Genomic DNA, 22,116 nt, shown 5'->3' with positions numbered 1-22,116 from the left:
TGAACCTCCTAAAGCCCCTCAGAGCTGCCCCCAAAACACCCTCAAACCCACAGAAATGCCCCAATGCACCCAAATACCTCCAGGTCCCCCTCCCCTCACTCCCCCTAACCCTTCGAGCCCCCCCCAAATCTCCCCCCACCGGTCCCCAAGCCCCTTCCCCAGCTCCTCGCTGCCCCCCGAGCCTCCCCGACCTCCTCCCCACACCTCAGGGTGCCCAGCCCCGCAGGACCCCCATCCCTCTACCGTCCATTTGTCCCGCTGCCCGCAGCCGAGGTGCTCAGGGCAGCGCCCCCACCACGTCCCCAACCCCATCCCCGCAAAGGGGGGGGGGGGGGCCGCCGTTGGACCGAGACCCCCATCCCCCCACCACCACCCCCTCCCTCCCAGCCCTTCCCCAGCAAGACGCCGCCGCGCTCAGAGCGGGGCGATCCTGCGACGGAAGCAGCCGCAGGTGAGGCACCGCAGCGCCGCCATGCTGAGGTGGAAGAGGGTCCCGTAGTGGAAGAGGAGGCGGTGGTAGGTGCGCACCGACAGGTCCCCCGAGGGGTCGGCGTACTTGAGGGCCACCAGCGGCGTGTAGAGGCCGTTGGTCTGCGTGCGGAACGCCGGGCGCTGCGCCCCGATGACGCTCGCGATGGCCTGCGGACGGAGCCGGCTGAGCCTCGGGGGCGGCGGGGGGGTCTCGAAGGCACGGCCCCGTGTCGTCGTCCCCCCCCCCCCACCATTATCCCCGCCTCGCACCTTGGCCACGGCCGCCGGGCTCTGCCCCAGCGTGGTGAAGATCTCGTGCGAGGCCGGCAGGTAGACGTCCTTGAAGTAGCGCACCGTGGCCTCGTCGGCGCCGGGGAACTCGGATCGCGACACCTCCTCCATCAGCTTCAGCTCGAAGTCCGTGTTGACGGGGCCCGGCTCCACCATGGAGACGCTGCGGGGCCGCGGGGAGCTCAGGGGGGGCTCTGCGGGGTCCCCCCCCATCCCCCCCGCACGCCCCCTCGTGCTCACAAGACGTTGAACTGCAGCAGCTGCACGGCCAAGCTCTCGCAAAACCCCTCCACGGCGAACTTGGAGGCGGCGTAGACGTCGTTGAAGACGATCCCTGAGGGAAGAGAGGGGCTGGGGTGGGCGAGGCCCCCCCCCCTAAAACCACCGTTCCCCCCTCTTCGAGGCCTCACCCTGCAGCCCCATGACGCTGCTGACCACCACGATGTGGCCGCTCCGGCGCCGCTTCATATCGGGCAGGACGGCCTTGACCATCCTCACCGCCCCGAAGAAGTTGGTCTCGAAGACGCGCTTCATCTCCTCCACGCTGATGCTCTCCACGGGGCCCACGTGCCCCACGCCGGCGTTGTTCACTGCGGCGTCACAGGGTGGGGGGGGGGGGTCTCAGAGCCCTCCCCCCCCCCCCCCGGCCCCGCTTCCCCGTGCCCCCCGGCCCCGCCGCGCTCACCCAGCACGTCCACCCGTCCCCCGGGGATGCTGCTCAGGCACTCGGCCACCGAGGTGTCGCTGCAGACGTCGAGGCGCTGGATGCTCAGCGTCTTGCCCAGCGCCGGCCCCGCCGCCTCCTCCAGCTTCTCCTTCTTCCGCAGGTCCCGCATGGTGGCGATGACTGCGGGGAGCCCCGTTACAGGGCCGAGGGTTGGAGAGCGAAACCCGGGCGGCCTTTCTCCCTAAGCTGCTTTGGTAACACGGCCTTTAATCCTCCCCCCGGGGACTAATCCCCACCGTGGGGTCGGCGACGGGGCTCACGAGGCGAGGGGACGCAGCAAGCAGGCGGCAGGGGGCCGAGGACAGGGTGCGGGGACCACGCGTGGGTCCGCTCGGGTGCTGCGAACACCGGCCCCAAGCGTGGTGTGCGCCGCAGGTGCTGTCCCCGTCCCCATCCCCACGTCCTCGCGTCCCCAGGCAGGTGGGGGACACCTCGGTGAAGGGGGCTGCGCGCTGGGGCATTAAATTTTGAGGGGGCTACGGGGAGGAAGAAGCCCCAAGGGTGCCCTGCTGGGGGTGAGCGCAGCTGGGAGGGACCCCAAACCCTTCACCCTCCCGACCCCAAAGGATTTCCAGGGCCATGGGTCCCCCTCCTCACCCTGGAAGCGGCGCTGGGGGTCCTGCGCCAGCCGCACGGCCACGGCCAGGCCGATGCCGGAGGAGCAGCCGGTGACGAGGACGGTGCGGGGCGCGGGGCCGGCCATGGCTGCACTGGCCTCGAGTCCAAAGGCTCTTATGAGATCAGGACCCGGCGTCACGTGGCGGCGGGATCAGCCGCCCCGAGCCCATAGCGGGGTCCCACCACCCGCGGCCCCCGTCCCCTGCCCAGCAGCCCCCCCCCCCCCCCCGCCCCCCCGAAAAACCCCCAAACGGGGCACGCGTCGCTGCGGCCCTATAGCGAGGCGCCCACGCTGCGCCCCGCGGCGCTGGTGGGGGGAACCCCGCAGCCCCCCCGAGCGGTTTAGGGGCGCTGCGAGAAGGTGCCCACGGGGTTGGGGAGGGGGCTGCGGTGCCGTGTGGGGCTGGGGGCTCGGCTGCGGGGACAGGGGGCGTCCGGGGGGGCCCTGTTACTGCAGAGACCGCGGTAAATATTTGCCAGGAAATGGGAAAACGGGTCAGCGGGGCCGAGGCGCCGTGACTCAGGCGATGAGGCAATGGGGTGGCTGCGGCCAGCCGGGCCCCGGGGGCCAGCACGGGCGAGCGGCAGCTGCGGTGTGGGGCTGGGCGCCCCCAAATCCCCCCCCCCCTTTAACCCCCCCCCGGGCTTTGTCATGGGGCTGGGAGTACCGGGGTGGGGGGGGCTGTGCCCCCCAAAACCTGCTGTCTTTGCTGTGGGGCTGGCAGTGGGGTTTTGGGGCTGTGTGTTCCCAATCCTGTTGTCCTCGCTGAGGGGCTGGAAGTGGGTGGGGGTCTTGCACCCCTAAACCTGGGCGTTTTTTGGGGGGGGGGCGTGCACCCCCAAACCTGGCTGTGGGGGGTGTCTTGCACCCCCAAACCTGCCCTTTTGTGGGGTTTTTTTTGAACCCCTAAACCTGCCCGTGCGGTCAGAAGTAGGATGGGGGGCTCTGCACCCCCAAACCTGGCAGGGAGGAAGGGGGTGCACCCCTAAACCTGCCTGTGGGGGGGGGTCTTGCACCCCCAAATCTGCCCCTGGGGGGGTCCTGCACCCCCAAATCCGCCCGGGAGGGGGCAGTGCACCCCCAAACCTCCTCATGTGGGGTTTTGTGTGCCCCAAGCCTGCCCGTGGGGCTGGGAGTGGGGTGGGGGCCGTGCTCCTGTAAACCTGCCTGTGGGGGGGGGTCTTGCACCCCAAAATCTGCCCGGGGGGGTCCTGCACCCCCAAATCTGCCCGGGAGGGGGCAGTGCACCCCCAAACCTCCTCATGTGGGGTTTTGCGTGCCCCAAACCCGCCCGTGGGGCTGGGAGTGGGGTGGGGGCCGTGCTCCTGTAAACCTGCCTGTGGGGGGGGGTCTTGCACCCCAAAATCTGCCCGGGGGGGGTCCTGCACCCCCAAATCCGCCCGGGAGGGGGCAGTGCACCCCCAAACCTCCTCATGTGGGGTTTTGCGTGCCCCAAACCCGCCCGTGGGGCTGGGAGTGGGGTGGGGGCCGTGCTCCTGTAAACCTGCCTGTGGGGGGGGTCTTGCACCCCCAAATCTGCCCGGGGGGGGTCCTGCACCCCCAAATCTGCCCCGGGGGGGGGGTCCTGCACCCCAAAACCTACCCATGGGGGGTAGTCCTGCACCCTCAAACCTCATATGGGGTTTTGCGTGCCCCAAACCTGCCCCTGGGGCAGGGAATGGGGTGGGGGCCGTGCTCCTCTAAACCTGCCTGGGGGGGGGGATCTTGCACCCCCAAATCTGTCCCTGGGGGGGGACCTGCACCCCCAAACCTACCCATGGGGGGGGCAGTCGTGCACCCCCAAACCTCCTCATGTGGGGTTTTGCGTGCCCCAAACCTGCCCGTAGCATCTCGCACCCCCAGCCCCGTTTTTGGGGCCGTGCTCCCGGACCGGGGAAGGGGGGGGGGGGGGAGGGTGTTAAATTAACCGGGGGGGGGGAGGGGGGGCTCCGCCCGGGGGCCGGGCCGGGCTGGAGGCGGGGGCGCTGGGCGGGCCGGGGTTCCCCCCGCCCCGCTGGGCTCGGCACGGCGGCGGCAGGGCCGAGCTGTGAGCTCCGGTACCGGGGGCATGGAGCCCCCCCCGCGCCCCGCCGCCCTCCTCGCCCTCCTCGCCCTGCTGCCCGCGGCCACCGCAGGTACCGCACGGCGCGGGGGGGGGGAGGGAAGCCCGGGGGTGGGGGGAGGTTTTTTGGGGGGGGGGGGGTTCCCCACTCCCACGCGTGTCCCCTGTTCCGCACCCCCCCCTCCTCCTCCCGTGGTCACGCGTGGGTGCCCCCCCCTTGGGGTTTGGGGGGGGGGTCCCGGTGCCTTCAGCACCACGGACAGGGGTGGGGGGGTGTGGGGGGGGAGTGTCCCCCGGGGGGGGGGGGGCAAGCACCCATTTTTGGGGGGCACCCGCCGGGAGGTGGCTGCGGGGGTCCCCCTGGGCTGGGCGAGGGAGCAGTGAGTGTGGGGGGGGGGGCCACTGCGTGGGGGTCGTGCCCCCAGGGTTAAGGGTGCCCCCCCCCTCTCCCCCCCCCAATTATGGGGTGCCCCCCACCCTGGTTAAGGCTCCCCCCCCGCAAGCCCAAGGGACCTGGTGTCCCCAGAGACCCCCGTGTCCCTTCCACGGTGCGTGGTTTGGGGCAGGTGGGACACGAAGCCGGGTCACTCGGGGGGCTGTTGGGGCGGGGGGGGGGGGGGGGGGTGTGCATTTTGGGGAGCCCCCCAGGGTGTGAATAACGGGGATTAACCTTCGGCTTTCCCACGCCCGCACCCCAAAACACCCAGGCCAGGCATCCGTGGGGCCGGGCCGGTACAGCCGCTGCGGGGCCACCCACGACTGCTGTGCCGGGAAAGGGGTGGTGGTGGTGTTTGGTGGTGGTGGTGGGGGGGGGGGGGGTCCCGGCCTGTTGGGGGGGTCCCGGCACGCCACGAACCCTCCCCGGGGAGCACGGGCAGGAAACCGGACCCATGTGCCGGGGTCAGGAGGGCCTGAGATTCGGCACGGCCGCGGCGGGGTCAGCCCGTTCCCAGCCCCGGCCGTGTCCCCGCTGTCACTTAGGGTGTCCCAGATGGGCTGAGGTGGGGGGGGGCACAGAGTGGGGAGCCCCAGGAGGAATTATCCCCCCCCACACCCCTCCTGCACCCGATTCCCCCTCCCCAGCTTGCCCGGACAGGCTTCTCCGTGCATCTGCCGCCCGGGGCGGGGGGCCCGGTGCTGTCTGATGTGGATGCATTCAGCCCCCACCCCAAATCCCACGTCCCCCCCCCCACCCCCCCACCCCACACACACACACACCTGGCCGTGCCGGGATTAACCCTCAGCACGCCCGGCTCCTGCTTCCTCCCCTCGTCGCCCAGCCAAGCGGGGCGCTCACGGGGTGGGGGGGTGGGGTGGAGAGGAAAAGGGGGGGGGGGTCTCCCGCCCCTTGGGGTGCTCCCGTGCCGCGGGGGCGGAGGAATGCGCCGGAGGAATCTGGCGGCCGCGGACCGGACCTTGGGCCCACACAGCTGCCTGGCACCGGCCCCGCTTTGGCAGGACGCAGGCAGGGGGATGGGGACGCGGCGGAGGTCCCCGGCTAAAAGCACCGATGGGGGGTTTTCCGGGGGGGGGGGGGTGGTCCCGAAAACCCTCAGGGGGGGGGTCTCTTCTCGCCCCGCAGCCGTGCCCGTGGACGTGCTGCAGACGCTGGGCATGAAGGACGGCCGGGACGGCGTCGCCGTCACCGCCGGGATCTGCACGCAGCGCCCCGGCACCGAGGACCCCGACTTCGCCTTCCGCGTGGACAACCGCACGCAGCTCAGCGCGCCCACCAGGCAGCTCTTCCCCGGTACGACCCTTTTTGGGGGCGCTCCGGGGGCAGCGAGCATCCCTAGGGCTTGGGTTGAACGCACCCCCCCCCCATCCCCCCCCCCCCCCCCCACACACACACACCCCGGTTCCTCCCCTGCTGCAGATTCCTCCTTCCCCGTGGATTTCTCCATCCTGGCCACGGTGCGTGCCCGGCGCGGCGGCCAAGCCTTCCTGCTCTCCATCTACGACGAGCGCGGCGTGCAGCAGCTGGGGGTGGAGGTCGGGCGCTCGCCCGTTTTCCTCTACGAGGACCAGGACGGGCACCCGGCCCCCGAACGCTACCCCGTCTTCCGCAAGGTGAACCTGGCCGACGGCAGGTGAGCGTCAGAGCCGCTGGGGGGGGGGGGGGGGGGGGGGGATGGGGCCGGATCCTGCCCCTTTCTCCCCAACCCAGCCCCGTCTCCGCAGGTGGCACCGCGTGGCGCTGGCCGTGGAGGGCACCAACGTGTCCCTGCTGGTGGACTGCCACCTCCTCGCCACGCTGCCGCTGGAGCGAGGACCCCGGCCCGTCGTCAGCACCGAGGGGGTGACGCTTTTCGGGGCGCGCCTGCTGGATGAGGAGGTGTTCGAGGTGAGTCCCCTCCCTCCCCCCCGCCAGAAAATCCCCGTGCCATCGTCCCAGCTGTCACGGCAGCGGGGTGCAGGAAAATGGGGGGACCTGGGAGCTGCGGTCGCTTCTGCTGGGGGCTGCTCCCTGTCCCCGTTCCCCTCCTTGCATTCCTGCCTGCTGCAAATGTCAGGGGCCACGGGCAAAGAGGACGCTTTGAGGCAGCGAGGCGACTGGAGCTGGTCCCCCCCCCCCTGCTTATTTTTCCCCCCAGGGAGCAGACAAGGGTGCCTTTGTCTGCTTGCCCCCCCCTGTGCCTGCAGACAGGGCCAAGGGGGTGTCCGTGCTGGCTGTCCCGAGCTGTCCAGGGACAGGGCACGCATCCGGGGCGTCCTGGGAGGGGGAATAAAAAAAAAAAAAAAAAAAAAAGAACAACCCCCCCCACACACTTCCACCCCCTTCACCCTCTCCTTCGCCGCAGGGCGACATCCAGCAGCTGCTGATCGTGCCGGACCCCGCGGCCGCCCACTCCTACTGCCAGCTCTACATGCCAGCCTGCGACCAGCCCCTGCTCTACCCGCTCCTGGCCCCCTTCCCGGAGGAGGTAGGCACCCAACCAGGGACGGCGAAAGGTCGGGGGGGGACTCTCGGGAGTTCCCCTCCTGCCGATGCCCCCCGATGCCCACGTTTTTCTCTGCGCTGCCCCTTGCAGAGCGGCCCGGAGCCCAGCGCCGCCCCGCGTAGGAAGGGCAAGAAGGGCAAGGGGAAAGGCAAGCGCAAGGGGAAAGGCAAGAAGAGGAGGAACAAGGAGCTGCAGGAGCAGCACGAGGCCTCCGAGCCCTCTGCCGTGGCCAACCAGGTAGCGAGGGTGACCAACCCGGGGGAGCAGCCGAGCCCCGAATCTGGTTTAAATACGGAGCAGCGTGCGTGGCCTGAGGGACCTGGATGCGTCTCTGAGCTGGCAGTGCCTTGGCACGGTGCTCGCGCCGTGCTGCACGCAGCCCTTTGCATCCAGAGCAGCTTCCCCGCCTCGTCTTTGTGCAATTCGGGGCAAAACGGGCCGGCTCCGGCAGCGCTGGCCCCGGCGGAGCCAGACCTTTGGGTCTGTTGGACGTGATGTTGGCAGGGTGCTGGCCACGCCGGCTCCTCCCCGCGCCTGCAAGGACGCCGATCCCGATTGCACCTGGGGCTGAGCCGTCCCCACGGCTCCTGGCCTCGTCCCAGGACCCGCTGGGGGTCCCCTGGGGGCAGCCTCCTCTTCGCCTTCGTCCTCCCTTGGCTCTGGAAGTGGGTCAGGGCTGCAGCTGGAGGCCGTACGCTGGCCAAGGGCCGTGGTCCCTCCTGCCGATGACTCAGCCTTGGCCGGGAGGGAGAGCCCCGGCGAGGGGTGGCCGTGCTCCAGGTGCTGCTCCGAGCCAGGGGCTGCGCGGCCCCGACGTGCAGGGGAACGGCAGCCCCGGCTGCCCAGCCCTGCCTCGCCTTCCCCTGGGTGCCGCGTCCTCCCCAACGGCTCCGGCGTCCAAAAGCTGGGCTGCGGCAGGGTGGGGACACCCCAAAATCACGGCGTCGCTGCGGGACCACGTGGGGGTCGCGGGCCAGCGCCTCCCTCTGCTGTAGTGCCGAGATCCTCACCCCCTGCCCTTTCCGCATCGCCCAAGGCCAGCACGCCCACGCCGCCGCCGCCGTCTGTGGAGGACAGCTCCCCGCTGCCGGTCACCTCCAGCCTGGCCACCACTGTGAGCGTCGCCCTGAACCGCACCGACCCCTTCGAGGTACCGCCGAGGCTGGGAGCAGCAGCGGGCAGGGGCTCCCCAACGTCTGTGCATCCCCAGCATCTCCCCCTGTCCCTCAGGACGCTGGCGAGGAGCTCGTGCTGGAATCCGGGGAGGACGGAGCCGCTGGGGCTGCCAGCGCCGAGCTGCCAGGCTACGAGGACTACTACGACGGGGACCCTGCGAGCCCGGAGCGGTTCGGCCCCGCCGAGCGGGAGGAGACGGTGATCCGGGCTCCCCAGGTAACGCTGGGGACGAGGACCGGGACCCCCTCCAGCCACGGCCGGACGAGCTGGGGCCACGGTATGGGGTCCGGGGGCCGTGCAGGCAGTTCGGAGCTCTGCCCCGAGCTCGCGGCCGCGTCCCCTCACCGCGGCGCTGCGCTGCGTCCCGCAGGAGCCCAGCCTGAAGGGGGACAAGGGCGAGCCGGCTGTCGTGGAGCCGGTGAGTGGGGTACGGCCGCTTGGGGACACGTGGCGCCCTGCTGCAAGTCACCTTTGGCTGGTGGCTTGCAGGACAGGGCGCAGGGACGCGCCGTGCTCACTCCCTTCTCTTTTAGGATCGGCGATTTGAGGGGCCGCCGGGACCCCCGGGCCCTGCGGTAAGGAGCAGGGGGCGCTGCAGCGGGGAGGGCTTGCAGAGGCCCAAGCATTAACACGCCTCCGTGTCCTCCGCAGGGGGAAACGGGACCCCTGGGACCACCGGGGCTCCCAGGGCTGCCCGGGGACCCCGGAGAGCAGGTATGGAGCAGACGGGGAGGGAGAGCTGCCCCGCACCGGGGCCGGCTGTGGGGCCGCAGGCGTCTCGGCGGCCGTGCCGCTGCATGCCGGGGCGTGCGGGGCGGTGGAGCTGCAGGCCCTGACCTGACAGCCCGGCTTCTGCTGGCGTGATGGTGATGAGCACCCCCCCCCCTTCCCCCCCTGACAGGGCCCCGCGGGACGGCCGGGGCTGCCAGGAGCCGACGGGATCCGCGGCCCGGCCGGGACCACGATCATGCTGCCGGTAGGTGCTGGGGCGGCGCAGGGACGTGGGGCTGGGGGCAGGTGGCTCCCCGCTGCCCTCACTCCGCTCCTCTCCCAGTTCCAGTTTGGCGGAGACTCCCTCAAGGGCCCCACCGTCTCCTTCCAAGAAGCCCAAGCCCAGGCGATCCTGCAGCAGGCAAAGGTGAGGACCCCCGCGCCCACCCCAGCGGCTCAGCCTCCCCGCTCCCGCCTCACCCCTCTCCTCCTTTCTCTCCCCAGCTTGCCATGAAGGGCCCCCCCGGCCCCATGGGGCTCACCGGCCGGCCGGGTCCGCTGGTGAGTGCTGCTGGCATGGGGGCTGCTGCGGGGCTCCCCGGGGTGCCCACCCCACCAAGACACCTCGCACCAGGGTTTTTGGGCACCTCAGCAGACCCTCATGGCGGGGGCTCCACGCTCTCCTGTTTTTCTAGGGTCTGCCCGGACACCCGGGCCTTAAAGGGGACGCAGGGGACATGGGGCCGCGGGTGAGTCTGGTAAGGTTTGGGTCCAGGGGTCGTTGGAAGCCTTCCTCTCCTCTGACACCTCTCCTTCTTCTCCATCAGGGTCCCCGGGGACTGCAGGGACCACCGGGACCACCGGGGAAGCTGGGCAGACGGGTAAGCGCTGTGGGTTTTAATTTCAGCCCCCCCCAAAACGCCTTGCCCTGCTGTCACGTGCAGCCAAAGGTGCCACCAACTGCCCCTCGCCCCAGGGGGCATGGAGCCTTTCGCCCCTTCCTTACCCCCTCGCTTCCTCTTGCAGGGTCGCGCTGGAGCAGACGGTGCCAGGGGTCTCCCGGGGGACACCGGACCCAAGGTGCTTGGGGTGCCAGGACGCCCACGTCCCCTTTGCTGACGGGGGCGGGGACGTGGCCTCATCCTGCCCCTTGCGCCCCGCAGGGTGACCGGGGCTTCGATGGCTTGCCGGGGCTGCCGGGGGAGAAGGGCCACAGGGTAAGCGCCGCCGCGCCACGTCCCCTCCTGCCACCGCCCGTCCCGTTGTCCCCTCACCTCCTCTGTCCCGTAGGGTGACGTGGGGAAGCCAGGACCAGCGGGCACCCCCGGGGAGAAAGGCGCCAGGGTGAGGAGCGTGGGGAGAGCTGGGGAAGGATCAGGCCCCGGTGGTGTGGGCAGGACGCGCTCAGCTCCTCTCTGTCCCTTCCAGGGCTCGGATGGCTTGCCAGGACCGCGGGGGCAACCGGGGGAACCCGTGAGTATCCGTGGGGGGCCTGGCCTCGGTTCTCCCCCAGCCCCAGGAGCTGGGGGGGGGGCACGAAGAGCCAGGACACCCACGCATGGGGGGCTTCGGCCCATGGGATTCCTCCCCGCAGCTTTTTGGAGGGGAGATTTGGGCTCCTGACACAAATATAGGGCCCGCTGCTATAACACCTCTGTCCTTGGCCCTAGGGCATGCGAGGGCTCATCGGCTCCCGTGGCTCCCCCGGCCCCCCGGGACCACCGGTAAGGGGCAGTGTCCTCTGTCCGTCTGTCCGTCTGTCCCTACCTTGTGCCGAGGGGCTTTTTCTGCGGCGTCGCCTTTGGGTGCAGCGCCCCTGAGGCTCCCTCCTTCCCCTGCAGGGTGCCAGCGGCATCGACGGCGCGCCGGGACCCAAGGGCAACGTGGTGGGTGTCAGCGGGGGGAGGGGGGGGGCCCTGCTGGGAGCCCCCACCCCGAATTAACTGGCAAGAGGCTGGGATGCCCCAAGGGAGGGGAGGCACGGGAGGGCGCCTGCAGGTTTTGGGCTGTGCTGATGGATTTCCTCTGCGCCCCCCCCCCCCAGGGAATCCAAGGGGAGCCGGGCCCCCCGGGACAGCAAGGAAACCCCGGTCCGCAGGTACGTGGCTGTGATGGGGGGGCAGTGGGGTGTCCCCGTGGGGGTGGGGGTCCCTTCTCAGCACCCCACTGTTCTCTCGCAGGGTCTGCCCGGCCCCCAGGGCCCCGTCGGGCTGCCAGGGGACAAGGTGAGTCTGGAGCCAGCATGGATGAGGGGTGGGGCCCCAGCTGAGGTCCCACCGCGTCCCCCACACGTCCTCCTCTCGCCCAGGGCCCGCCGGGGAAGCCGGGAATCCAAGGGGTGGCTGGGGCCGACGGGCCCCCGGTGAGTACCGGCGGGGGGATTTGGGGTCGCGCTGGTCCCCAGCACCGCGGGGACAACGGGGACGGAGTCACCTCCCCGGCTTGGGGCTCATTTTTGGGGCGTCCCCGCAGGGTCACCCTGGCCGAGAAGGGCCGGCCGGAGAGAAGGGCCTCCAGGTAAGGGGACGGTCCCCAACCCCGTGTCCCAGGCACGGCCATGGGGTCTCGTCTGTTTTTTTTTGCTGATGCTCAGTCTGTCCCCAGGGTCCTGTGGGTGCCCCAGGTCCTGTCGGCTATCCAGGACCCCGTGGGGTGAAGGTAAGCCCACATCCCCCTCCACCACGCGCTGCGTGGCCGTGCAGAGGCACGATGCAGGGGCCAGGGGGTGTCCCCCAGGCTGGGGTCCTCCTTCCGACCCCTTTTTGTCTCTGCAGGGAGCTTTTGGGGTGCGGGGCCTGAAGGGCAGCAAAGGGGAGAAGGTAAGGGGTGCGGTGGCGAGGGGACAGCAGGGGATGGGGGTCTTTGTCCCGTGGTAGCCCCTGGTTTTGGGGGGCACTCGTCCCTGCCCTGTGATAGCCCTGGGGTTGGGGGATCAGGGCTGCAGCTGGAGGCAGCCCCTCTGCATTGAGATTCGGGGCTCAGCCCCACACTGCGGCCCCATCCGCAGCCCCAGCCCCCCCAAAACGTGCTGCTCCCTTCAGGGTGAAGATGGATTCCCTGGCTTCAAGGGGGACATGGGTCCCAAAGGCGACAGGGTAAGCGGGGTGCTGCGGGGGGGGGGGGGGGGGTGGTTTCTCCTCCTCAGGGCTGCATGGGGAAGCCCCACGGGGCTGCAGGATTTGGGATCATACGGGGAGGGATGGAGCCAGGGGGAGACAACTCGGGGGGGGGGCAGTCGGGGACCTGGCAGCAGCCCCGTCCCGCTGGCAGCGTGCTCCCTGCACCTTTGCCTTGCCTTCAGGGCGACCAAGGCTCGCTGGGTCCCCGCGGCGAGGACGGCCCCGAGGGGCTGAAGGGACAGACGGGTCCCGTGGGGGAGCCGGGTGCTGCTGGCCCTGCGGGCGAGAAGGTGAGCACCGGCCCCGTGTCCCTGTCCCCATGTCCCCACACCCCCGTCCCCGTGTCCCCACGCCCCCCGTAGCCCACGGCTCAGCTCTGCTCTCTCCTTTGCAGGGCAAGCTGGGGGTGCCGGGCCTCCCAGGCTACCCCGGGCGCCAGGGCCCCAAGGTGAGTAAGGGGGGGTGGCATTTGGGGTGTCCCCAGGTGCCCCGGGTTGTGACCTGTGCTCTCTGTCCTTAGGGATCCGCTGGCTTCCCAGGTCCCGTGGGGCTGGCAGGAGAGAAAGGCAAGAGGGTGAGTCCCCTACATCACGCCAGACGGCCCCGCTGGGACGTTCCCCGTCCCCCACGTCCTTCTGGGCCACCCCCTCGTGGCCACGCACGCCCTGCCCCCCCGGGGAGGCTCGGGGGGGCCACCCCATGCGCTGCCGTCCCCCCCAACCTCGTCTCTCCCCACAGGGCAAGGCTGGCCAGGTCGGGCAGACGGGACAGCGAGGGCCCCCGGTGAGCGGCCGCAGCCCCGGCCCCGAGCTGGGGGTGATGGGGCTCACCCCGGGTGCCGTGATGGGGATCACCCTGGGTGCTGTCGGGAAGCCCAGTGGGGCCGCTTGTACCCCACAGGGACCATCACGGGGCCGGTTATATCCCACAGTGACCATTGTGGGGCTGGTTGTATCCCACAGTGACCATCATGGTGTCCGTTGTATCCCACAGTGACCATCGTGGGGCTGGTTTTGTCCCACAGTGACCATCGTGGGGCTGGTTATATCCCACAGTGACCATTGTGGGGATGGTTGTATCCCACAGTGACCATCGTGGGGCTGGTTTTGTCCCACAGTGACCATCGTGGGGCTGGTTATATCCCACAGTGACCATTGTGGGGATGGTTGTATCCCACAGTGACCATCGTGGGGTCGGTTATATCCCACAGTGACCATCGTGGGGATGGTTTTATCCCACAGTGACCATCACGGGGCCAGTTGTACCCCACAGTGACCATCATGGGGCCGGCTGTACCCCACAGAAACCACCCCAGGACTGATTGTATCCTACAGCAGCCATCCCTGGGCCAGTTATACCCCGTGACAACCATCCCAAGGCCGGTTGTAGCCCACGGCATCCATCCTGGGGCCATCCTTAGGTCCTGCCCTACCCCACAGCCGCATGCCCTGGGTCCCACCTGCGTCCCATGGCAATTAGGATCGTCGGGGGGGGCTCTCATTTCCCACAGCAGCCAGCCTCAAACTTCCATCTGCGTCCTACGGGAGCCGCCCTGGGGACAGCCGTGTGCCATCCCCCTCCTGTCCCCTGTCCCCTGCCCCGCTCCCAGCCCCACGGCTCCTCACGCTGCTCTTTGCCTCCCCACAGGGCCTGCCGGGGGAGCGAGGGCTGCCCGGCCCCACAGGGACACCCGGCCCAAAGGTTGGTGGGAGCCTGGTTTCGGGGTCCTCCTTGTCCCCGCTGTCCCCCCAGCTGCCACCCTCAGCCTGCTTCTGTCTTCCCCAGGGAGATCCTGGCCACGACGGGGCCCCCGGCGTGGTGGGAGAGAAGGTAAAGACGGGGCGGGCGGTGCACAGCCACGGGGTGCACCCCTGCAAAGGCACCCCGGGAAGGAACGGGGCCGAGCGCGGGGGTAACGGGGCACCAGGCTTGGGGAGGGCACCGCAGAGCCGTGGCGGAAGCTCCAGTGCCGCCGCCGCCGTTTTCCCTTCTTCCCACAGGGCCCTCAAGGTCCGCAGGGTCCCCACGGCTTCCCGGGCACCAAAGGGCCCCCTGTAAGTGGGGGGCAGCGTGGGGAGAGGAGAGGGGTTGGCGTGTCCCTTGTCCTCCCCCCCACAACCCCCTGCTCCCGTCTAGGGCCCTGCCGGGAAGGATGGCTTGCCGGGACACCCGGGGCAGCGTGGCGAGCCGGTGAGACCCCCCCGCACCCCCTGCCCCCGTAGGGGACAGCTGGCCAAACCCAGCGTTAACCCCTCTCCTTTCTCCTCCGCAGGGATTTCACGGCAAAACCGGCCCCCCCGGCCCCACGGGGGTGGTGGGACCTCAGGTGAGGGGGGCAAATCAGCAGAGCTTTGTGCGGGAGCGAGCCCGGAGGGATGGGGAGACACCCACTCCCCCCCCCCAGAAAAAAAAAAAAAAGCTCACCCTGCTTTCTGCCCGCAGGGTAAATTGGGTGAAACGGGGCCGGTGGGCGAGAGGGGGCACCCAGGCCCTCCTGGCCCCCCCGGGGAGCAGGGTCTGCCTGGGGCTGCTGGCCGAGAAGGAGCCAAGGTAGGAGCGGGGCCGGGGGTCCGCACGCCCACCCCCTCTGTGAGCTCCGGGGTGGGGGGGGGGGGGCTCGAAGGCTCTCCCCCGGCTCTCTGGGGACAGAGCAAAGCCCTCTGCTCCTCCTGTCCCCCTCGCAGGGAGACCCCGGCCCGGCTGGCGTCGCTGGTAAGAGCGGCCCCCTGGGCGTCCACGGCTTTCCAGGCACGCGGGGGGCACCCGGAGAGACGGTGAGTGCTGCCCCAGGCGCGGGCACAGCCCGATACGGCCCCCCGGGAGAGGGGAGCGGGCTCCTTCCTAACTCCCCTGCCCTCCCGCAGGGTCCTCCTGGCCTGAAGGGTGGCGAAGGCCCCCCCGGCCCCCCTGGGCCCACGGTGAGTACAAAGCGTTTGGGGGGGCGTTCATCACGAGTTTTGGGGCTTCCCTCGTACGCTCTTCGGGGAGCAGTTTTGCTTCGGTGAGGAAGAGGAAGGCTGCTGAGCCTTTCTCCCTCCACCCCTGCCTCCCTCTTCTCCCCAGGGTTCCCCTGGCGAGCGAGGCCCCACGGGGTCTGTGGGCGGCATCGGCCTGCCCGGCCGTGGGGGGGCACAGGGCCCCCCCGGCCCCCTGGGCGAGAAGGGGTCCCCGGTAGGTGCAGCAGGGCGCGGGGGGCGAGGCGGGAGGTGTGGGGCAGCTCCGGGACGAGCTGCGGGGCCCAGCTGGCCGCTCCCTCAGCCCTTCCCCTTCCTCCCCGCAGGGCGAGCGGGGTCCCATGGGTCCGGCCGGGCACGACGGCATCCAGGGTCCCCTGGGGCTGCCGGGGCCCCCCGGTCCCCCCGGCCCCGCTGGAGAGGATGGGGACAAGGTGAGTCGCGGGAGGGGGATGCAGCTCAGCACCTCCAGCAGTGGTTTTTTTTCCACATTTTGCTGTTGATATCACGGGGGCGGGGGGGGGGTGGTGCTGGGGACGCGTCCCCATGCAGAGGATGCGTCCCGGGGTCTGGGGACCTCCCCGATGGGTTTGTGGCTTCCCGGGAGCGGGGACGTCCCCGGGTGGCAGCAGGCTGGCGGCGCTGGCAGGCTTCCTTGGCACCGCCTCGCAGGTGGTGGCAGGTTTCCCTGGTGCTGGGATTTTCCTTGGCCCTGCTTCCCCAGCCGTGGCCGCTTTCCCTGGCTGCGAGCGCTCCCGGCTCGTGCGGGTGAGGCGGGGGCCGGGGCGGGGGGGGGACAGGAGTTTGTCACTGTGTCCCTCCGTCCAGGGCGAGATGGGGCTTCCCGGACAGAAGGGCAGCAAAGGCGACAAGGGCGAGGCGGTGAGTGCCGAGGGGCTGCTCTGCCCCTGGAGGGGTCCTGGAGGGGCAGAGCAGCTCCAGGAACGGGGGAAGGTGGGAGGAGTAAGGGGAGAAGGGTTTGGGGGCTCCCCCGAACCCCACGTGGGTGCTGCTGTCCCCGCAGGGCCCTCCAGGACCGCCAGGAATCCAGGGACCCATCGGGCACCCCGGCCCTGCGGTGAGTGTCTCTGGGGACCCTTCCCACCCCGTTTCTTCCCCCGATCCCACAACTGAGCGCTTGCCTGCACCACCTCCCTTCTCAGCTCCATCCCCTGCCCTCCCGGATCCCCCCACCGGGGTCTGCGGGGGCTTGACCCCGACCTCTTCCTTGGCAGGGAGCGGACGGGGAACCGGGGCGCCGCGGGCAGCAGGGGATGTTTGGGCAGAAAGGAGATGAGGGATCGCGGGGTCACCCCGGCCTGAGCGGCCCCCCCGGACTGCAGGTAAGGAGACCCCAGCTGGGGGCCTGCTGGGCCAGCGGGGACACCACAGCTTGGGAACAAGGGACGCGAGGGACCCTGGGCTAACCCCTGCTCCCACAGGGCATGCCAGGCCCCCCAGGCGAAAAGGGCGAAAACGGAGACGTTGGCCCCATGGTGAGGAACCCCCCCCGGCCTCATCGCTCGGACCGCAGCCCCTTCCGAGTCCCTCACCCCCATCTCCAGCTCCCCACGCAGCCCCCCGTTGCTCTTTGGGGTCTGACCCCGCTCTGTGCCCCCCACAGGGACCCCCTGGAGCGCCAGGACCCCGTGGGCCGCAGGGACCCAGCGGTGCCGAGGTGAGTGCAGCCCTGGGGGGCTCAGCGAGGGCTGGAACTTGGGCTGCCAGCAGGTACCCTGCCCCCCCCCCCATCCTCTTTCTTTTAGGGTCCCCAGGGAATGCCAGGCGGCGTGGGACAGCCGGGAGCCGTGGGAGAAAAGGTAAGGCCGTGGCTGGGAGGGCGACGTGGGTCTCGAGGTCTGGGCAGTGGGGTGGGGGGAGCTGCGTGCACCTCCCGGCGCCCAGCAGCGTCTCTCTCCTTGCTTTTCTCTTGGGTAGGGTGAGCCCGGTGAAGCCGGGGACCCCGGAGCCCCTGGGGAGCCTGGCCCACCCGTGAGTATTGCAGAAATGGGGTGTCCCGGGGGGGCAGGACGCGGCACGGCGCGGCGAACGGGGGGCAGAAAGCAGGGGCAGAGCGCCCGGCGAACCTTTTCCTGCCCGAAGCGCCCCGAGCCTCGCTCTGACGTGTTCCCCGTCCCTCCGCAGGGTGTGAAAGGAGACGTGGGGGAGAAGGGAGACGCGGGGCCGTCGGGGGCAGCCGGACCCCCCGGCAAGAAGGGTCCCCCGGGAGAGGATGGAGCCAAAGGCAACCTGGTGAGCGGAGGAGCGAGACGCGGGGACGCGGCCCCGAGCCCTCGCGCACCCCGCAGGCACCGAGCCCGTTCCCTTTCCCGCTGGACCAAGCTCTGGGGCTCTCTCCCAGCCCCACTCTCGTCTCCCCTCCTCTTTTTCCAGGGTCCCGTCGGCTTCCCAGGGGATCCCGGCCCCCCCGGAGACCCCGGCCCACCGGTGAGTTTTCACTGGCCACCCCCCCGCGGTGCCCCAGTGTCACCCCCTGTCCCCACCCTGGGCTTGGGGGTGCGGGGACACCGCTGTTCTCCCCCTGGCTTTGCCTCGAGGCATCCCAAAACCTCAGGGAGGGGGTTCAGGGGGGGCAGCAGCGCGAATGCTCACCCTGCCCTGTGTCGCAGGGTCTGGACGGGGCTGTTGGAGAGAAGGGTGACGGCGGGGACCCAGGCCTGCCGGTGAGTGGGACAGCGGGGGGGGCTTAAACCCCCCCCTCCCCGGGGGTCTTGCATATCCGTGCTCCCCCCAGTCCCCATTTTGGGGCCATTTTCACCTCTTCCCCTCACCCCAACCTCCCTCCGGCTTTGTTTCAGGGTCCGCCAGGCGCGTCAGGGGAACCGGGGCCCCCAGGCCCCCCCGGGCGGAGGGTGAGTAGGGGAAGAGCAGGAGGATGGGGCGGGACAGTGTGGGGCACAGTGGGGCTGCAAGCGGGGCCAGCCGCAGCTCCCGGTGTCCCCCCCCTCCTTGTCCAGGGACCCGTGGGGCCCGTGGGGCGCGAGGGCCGTCAGGGCGAGAAGGGTGCCAAGGTAGGTGGCCCCCCGGCCCTCCCCGGGGGCTCCCCAAACTCACTCCCCTCCAGAAGGAGAGGCTCGAGCCTCCGCCAGCCTCGGGCAGGACGCAGCGCGGGGCCAGCCTCAGCTCTCCGTGTCCCCCCTTGTCCCCAGGGGCAGCCCGGCACCGAGGGGCCGCCTGGAAAGACGGGACCCGTGGGGGCGCAGGGGCCCCCGGGGCGGCCGGGCTCCGAAGGGTTGCGGGGGATCCCTGGCCCTGCGGTGAGTGCTGGGGATGGGGACAGCGGGGATGGGACAACGGGGATGGGGACAGTGGGGACATTGGGGATGAGCTACAGGGATGGGGACAGTGGGTATGGGGACAGCGGGGACGGGGACAGCGGGGACAGGGGCATTGGGGATGGGCTACAAGGATTGGGACAGTGGGGATGGGGACAGTGGGGACATTGGGGATGAGCTGCAGGGATGGGGACAGCGGGGACAGGGGCATCAGGGATGGGGACAGCGGGGATGGGGACAGCGGGGACAGAGGAATCAGGTAATGGGCTACGGGGATAGGGACAGTGGGGACATTGGGGACGAGCTACAGGGATGGGGACAGTGGGTATGGGGACAGTGGAGACAGGGGCACTGGGGATGGAGAGTGAGGATGGGGACATTGGGAACAGGGGCACTGGGGATGGGCTACGGGGATGGGGACAGTAGGAATGGGGACAGTGGGGACGGGAATCAGGGATGGGATATGGGGGTGGGGACAGTGGGGATGGGGTCAGCAGGGACAGGAGCATTGGGATGGGATACGGGGATGGGGACAATGGGGATAGGGACAGTTGGGGACATTGGGGATGAGCTACAGGGATGGGGACAGTAGGGATGGGGACAGCGGGGACGAAGGCATTGGAGATGGGCTACAAGGATGGGGACAGTGGGGATGGGGTCAGCAGGGACAGGGGCATCAGGGATGAGGTACTGTGATGGGGACAAGGGGGATGGGGACAGTGGGGACAGGGGCGTAGGGATGGGATACGGGGATGGGGACAGCAGGGACAGGAGCATTGGGATGGGGACATCATCGGGGAGCGATCAGGAGGCATCAGGAGCAATGGGGATGGGGACAGCGGGGACAGGGACATCGGGGGTGAGCTACAGCGATGGGGACAGGAGGGATGGGGACAGCAAGGATGGGGACAGCAGGGATGGGGACAGCAGGGACAGGGGTAGTGGGGACATTCCCATGTGGCCGAACATGTCCCCGAAACCATGGCTTGGAGGCGTCCCCTCGGCCCCCACTGCCGCAGCCGGAGGCGACGGCAGCTCGGAGGGGCGTTCCGGGGGGGCTCACCCCCGTGCCCCTCTCCCACACCGCGTCTCTTCCAGGGCGAACAAGGCCTCCTGGGGGCACCGGGACAAGCGGGACCACCCGGCCCCCTGGTAAGGCAGGGCGAGGGAGCGCTGCCATCCCCGCCGGGCGCAGCGCGGGCAGCGTGACGCCCTCTTTGCCTCTTGCAGGGCCCCGTGGGATTGCCCGGCCTCAAGGGAGACCCCGGCCACAAGGGAGATAAGGTGGGACGGGTCGTGGGGGTGGGGCGGGGGGGTTGGGGGGGCTCGGCTCCAAGCCCTGCTCCTCGGGAGGTGGCTGCCTCACCGTCCCTTTCGTCCCCAGGGCCACGCTGGCTTGATTGGGCTCATCGGACCGCCGGGGGAGATGGGGGAGAAAGGAGACCAGGGGCTCCCGGGCATCCAGGGCCCCCCGGGACCCAAAGGAGACCCCGTGAGTGTTTGGGGTCTCCCCTGAGCTTCAGGGCTGCGCAGCTTGTGGGGGAGATGAGGCACAGGTAGGGCGCAGCCCCCTCGAGTGCGGGGCTGATGCTGACTCCCCACAGGGTTTGGCTGGCCCCACCGGCCCCACCGGCCCCCCCGGGCCCCCCGGGCTCTCGGTGAGTATTTGCCTGCGCTGTTGGGGTGCTCCAAGCGTTACCTGCGCCTCCTCCTGCACGTCCCAGCCTCTCCTGCCTGCCTTTAACTCCCCTACAGGCCCTGGGGGGCTTTGTCCCCAGGATGGGAAAGGGGCAGGGGGGAGCACGAGCCCCGTGGGGGGGTCGGGGGCAGCGCCGTGGGACCGCTGCATGCCCAGGGCTGCTCCCAGCCCGCGCCGCTCCCCTCTCTTCTCTTCCCCGCAGGGTCCCTTGGGCCAGAAGGGCTCCAAAGGCTCGCCGGTGAGTGCTGGGGAGGGATGGGGACGGGGAGGGGGCTCCCATCATGTGCTCCCATGGGACCCCCCCCCCCCCCCCCCACCGCTGGGTGGCAGCAGGGAGCGAGTGCCGTGTGGCCGACTCCTTTTGCAGGGTGCTCTGGGTCCCCGAGGTGACACGGGCCCCCCAGGGCCCCCAGGACCACCGGTAAGGGATGCTTTGGGCACGGGGACAACGGGGGGCTCTGCTCCTAAGCCCTCCCCCCCCCTCATCCTGCCCCAAACACCCATCCGCTCTCACCCCTTTTTCTGTGCCCTCCCCAGGGCCGCCCGGCTGAGCTGCTCGAGCCGCTGCCCTCGAGCCGGAGCGGGAGGCACCGGCGGGCAGCCCAGGGGGCTCGGGGCGAGCAGGGCACCCCCCCGGACTACGAGGGGCTGGAGGAGGTGTACGCCTCGCTCAGCTCCCTGCGCACCGAGGTCGAGCAGCTGCGGCGGCCCCTGGGCACCCCCGAGAGCCCCGCGCGCGTCTGCAAGGAGCTGCAGCTCTGCCACCCGCACCTGCAGGACGGTGAGGGCTTGGGGAGCGGGCTGCGGGAGGGCGGGGGGACGCCAAAAGCAGGGAGCTGGACCGGCTCCGTCCGTCCGTCTGTCCTTCCTGCCCTCCTCCCCAGGCGAGTACTGGATTGACCCCAACCAGGGCTGCTCCCGAGACGCCTTCAGGGTTTTCTGCAACTTCACAGCCGGCGGCGAGACCTGCCTCTTCCCCGACAAGAAGTTCGAGGCCGTGAGTTCGAGAGGGGAGGACAAGGGGTCCGAAAATGCTCTCCGCCAGCTGGGAAACCAGATGGGGGGCATTTTGGGGCTCGCTTTTCCCTGTGCTCTACGGGGCCGGGGGTTCGAGGCTTCGCCTCCTCTGTCGCCCCCAGGTCCGCCTGGCTGCCTGGAACCGGGAGAAGCCAGGGACGTGGTACAGCACCTTCAGGAGGGGCAAGAAGGTAGGAGCCACGGGCACAAGGCTCCTCGAGGGAGGGCGAATCCTGCGCTCGGCGTCGCCCTGGCCCCTCGTCTCAGCCCCGCGCTGTCCCCCCGGCAGTTCTCCTACGTGGACGCGGACGGGAACCCGGTGCCCGTGCCCCAGCTCACCTTCCTGCGCCTCCTGAGCGCCAGCGCCCGCCAGAACTTCACGCTGACGTGCCAGCACGCCGCCGCCTGGTACGACGCCCGCGCCGCCTCCTTCGCCCGCGCCCTGCGCTTCCGCGGGGCCAACGACGAGGAGCTGGGCCACGACCACCCGGCCGCCCCCGTCCGTGCCCTCCGCGACGGCTGCCAGGTGAGGCCCCCAATTCCCCTACCCCCTCCCCGCGTCCCCCAGCACCCCGTTTGCTGGGTTTTGGGGCGGGGGTGGGTGGGGTTCCCAGCCCCTCGACCCGCCCCGTCCCCGCAGGAACGCCACGGCCAGGAGCGGACGGTGCTGGAGGTGTCCTCGTCCCACGTCGAGCGGCTGCCGCTGATGGACGTGGCCGTGGCCGACTTTGGGGACGCCAACCAGAAATTCGGCTTCGAGCTGGGCCCCGTCTGCTTCGTGGGCTGAGCGCGGCCCCCGGACACGGGCGGGCGGGGGTCTCCGTGCCCCCCCCCCCCGCCGCCCCCCGCGCCAGGGACAGTGACCCAGGCTCTGCTCTGGCATACTCAGGACTCGGAGCTGCCGCAGCGCCGTCCCCTCCTGCCCTCGTGGGCCCCCCCCTTATTTATACTGCCGGCTCCTTGAGGCGGGAGGGGGGCAAAGCTGGGGCAGGGCACCCCAGATTGTAGGGAGGGGGGGCTCGAGCCCCCTCC

General features: G+C 70.4%; 2 protein-coding genes across 2 annotated transcripts; one reads left to right on the top strand and one right to left on the bottom strand.

The window, feature by feature from the left end:
• Nucleotides 1–414: 414 nt before the first annotated feature.
• On the bottom strand, nucleotides 415–2,192 carry RDH8 (retinol dehydrogenase 8). The gene is made up of 6 exons (XM_035571725.1): nucleotides 2,087–2,192; nucleotides 1,448–1,609; nucleotides 1,173–1,352; nucleotides 1,003–1,096; nucleotides 742–925; nucleotides 415–639 (listed from the first exon to the last, which is right to left on the bottom strand). Exons 1-6 carry the CDS (start codon nucleotides 2,190–2,192, stop codon nucleotides 415–417), a joined length of 951 nt encoding a protein of 316 aa, XP_035427618.1.
• A 1,984-nt stretch (nucleotides 2,193–4,176) lies between these two features.
• On the top strand, nucleotides 4,177–21,871 carry COL5A3 (collagen type V alpha 3 chain). Its single transcript, XM_050716013.1, has 67 exons — nucleotides 4,177–4,243; nucleotides 5,753–5,920; nucleotides 6,047–6,260; nucleotides 6,352–6,514; nucleotides 6,972–7,094; nucleotides 7,203–7,349; nucleotides 8,149–8,262; nucleotides 8,343–8,504; nucleotides 8,590–8,706; nucleotides 8,822–8,863; nucleotides 8,940–9,002; nucleotides 9,190–9,264; nucleotides 9,343–9,426; nucleotides 9,504–9,560; nucleotides 9,695–9,748; nucleotides 9,827–9,880; nucleotides 10,026–10,079; nucleotides 10,163–10,216; nucleotides 10,290–10,343; nucleotides 10,428–10,472; nucleotides 10,670–10,723; nucleotides 10,841–10,885; nucleotides 11,044–11,097; nucleotides 11,180–11,224; nucleotides 11,308–11,361; nucleotides 11,472–11,516; nucleotides 11,604–11,657; nucleotides 11,774–11,818; nucleotides 12,041–12,094; nucleotides 12,301–12,408; nucleotides 12,513–12,566; nucleotides 12,639–12,692; nucleotides 12,857–12,934; nucleotides 13,766–13,819; nucleotides 13,904–13,948; nucleotides 14,119–14,172; nucleotides 14,255–14,308; nucleotides 14,391–14,444; nucleotides 14,561–14,668; nucleotides 14,803–14,892; nucleotides 14,983–15,036; nucleotides 15,182–15,289; nucleotides 15,399–15,506; nucleotides 15,901–15,954; nucleotides 16,097–16,150; nucleotides 16,308–16,415; nucleotides 16,515–16,568; nucleotides 16,697–16,750; nucleotides 16,839–16,892; nucleotides 17,011–17,064; nucleotides 17,218–17,325; nucleotides 17,467–17,520; nucleotides 17,703–17,756; nucleotides 17,892–17,945; nucleotides 18,051–18,104; nucleotides 18,243–18,350; nucleotides 19,467–19,520; nucleotides 19,599–19,652; nucleotides 19,753–19,860; nucleotides 19,973–20,026; nucleotides 20,270–20,305; nucleotides 20,435–20,488; nucleotides 20,605–20,848; nucleotides 20,952–21,064; nucleotides 21,207–21,275; nucleotides 21,374–21,610; nucleotides 21,725–21,871. Exons 1-67 carry the CDS (start codon nucleotides 4,177–4,179, stop codon nucleotides 21,869–21,871), a joined length of 5,418 nt encoding a protein of 1,805 aa, XP_050571970.1.
• The last annotated feature ends 245 nt before the right edge of the window (nucleotides 21,872–22,116 follow it).

This window comes from Cygnus atratus, chromosome 30 (assembly GCF_013377495.2).
Source record: "Cygnus atratus isolate AKBS03 ecotype Queensland, Australia chromosome 30, CAtr_DNAZoo_HiC_assembly, whole genome shotgun sequence".
NCBI lineage: Eukaryota > Metazoa > Chordata > Aves > Anseriformes > Anatidae > Cygnus > Cygnus atratus.
The sequence above is the reverse complement of the archived record's forward strand: the minus strand, read 5'-3'. Positions and strand labels throughout refer to the sequence as shown.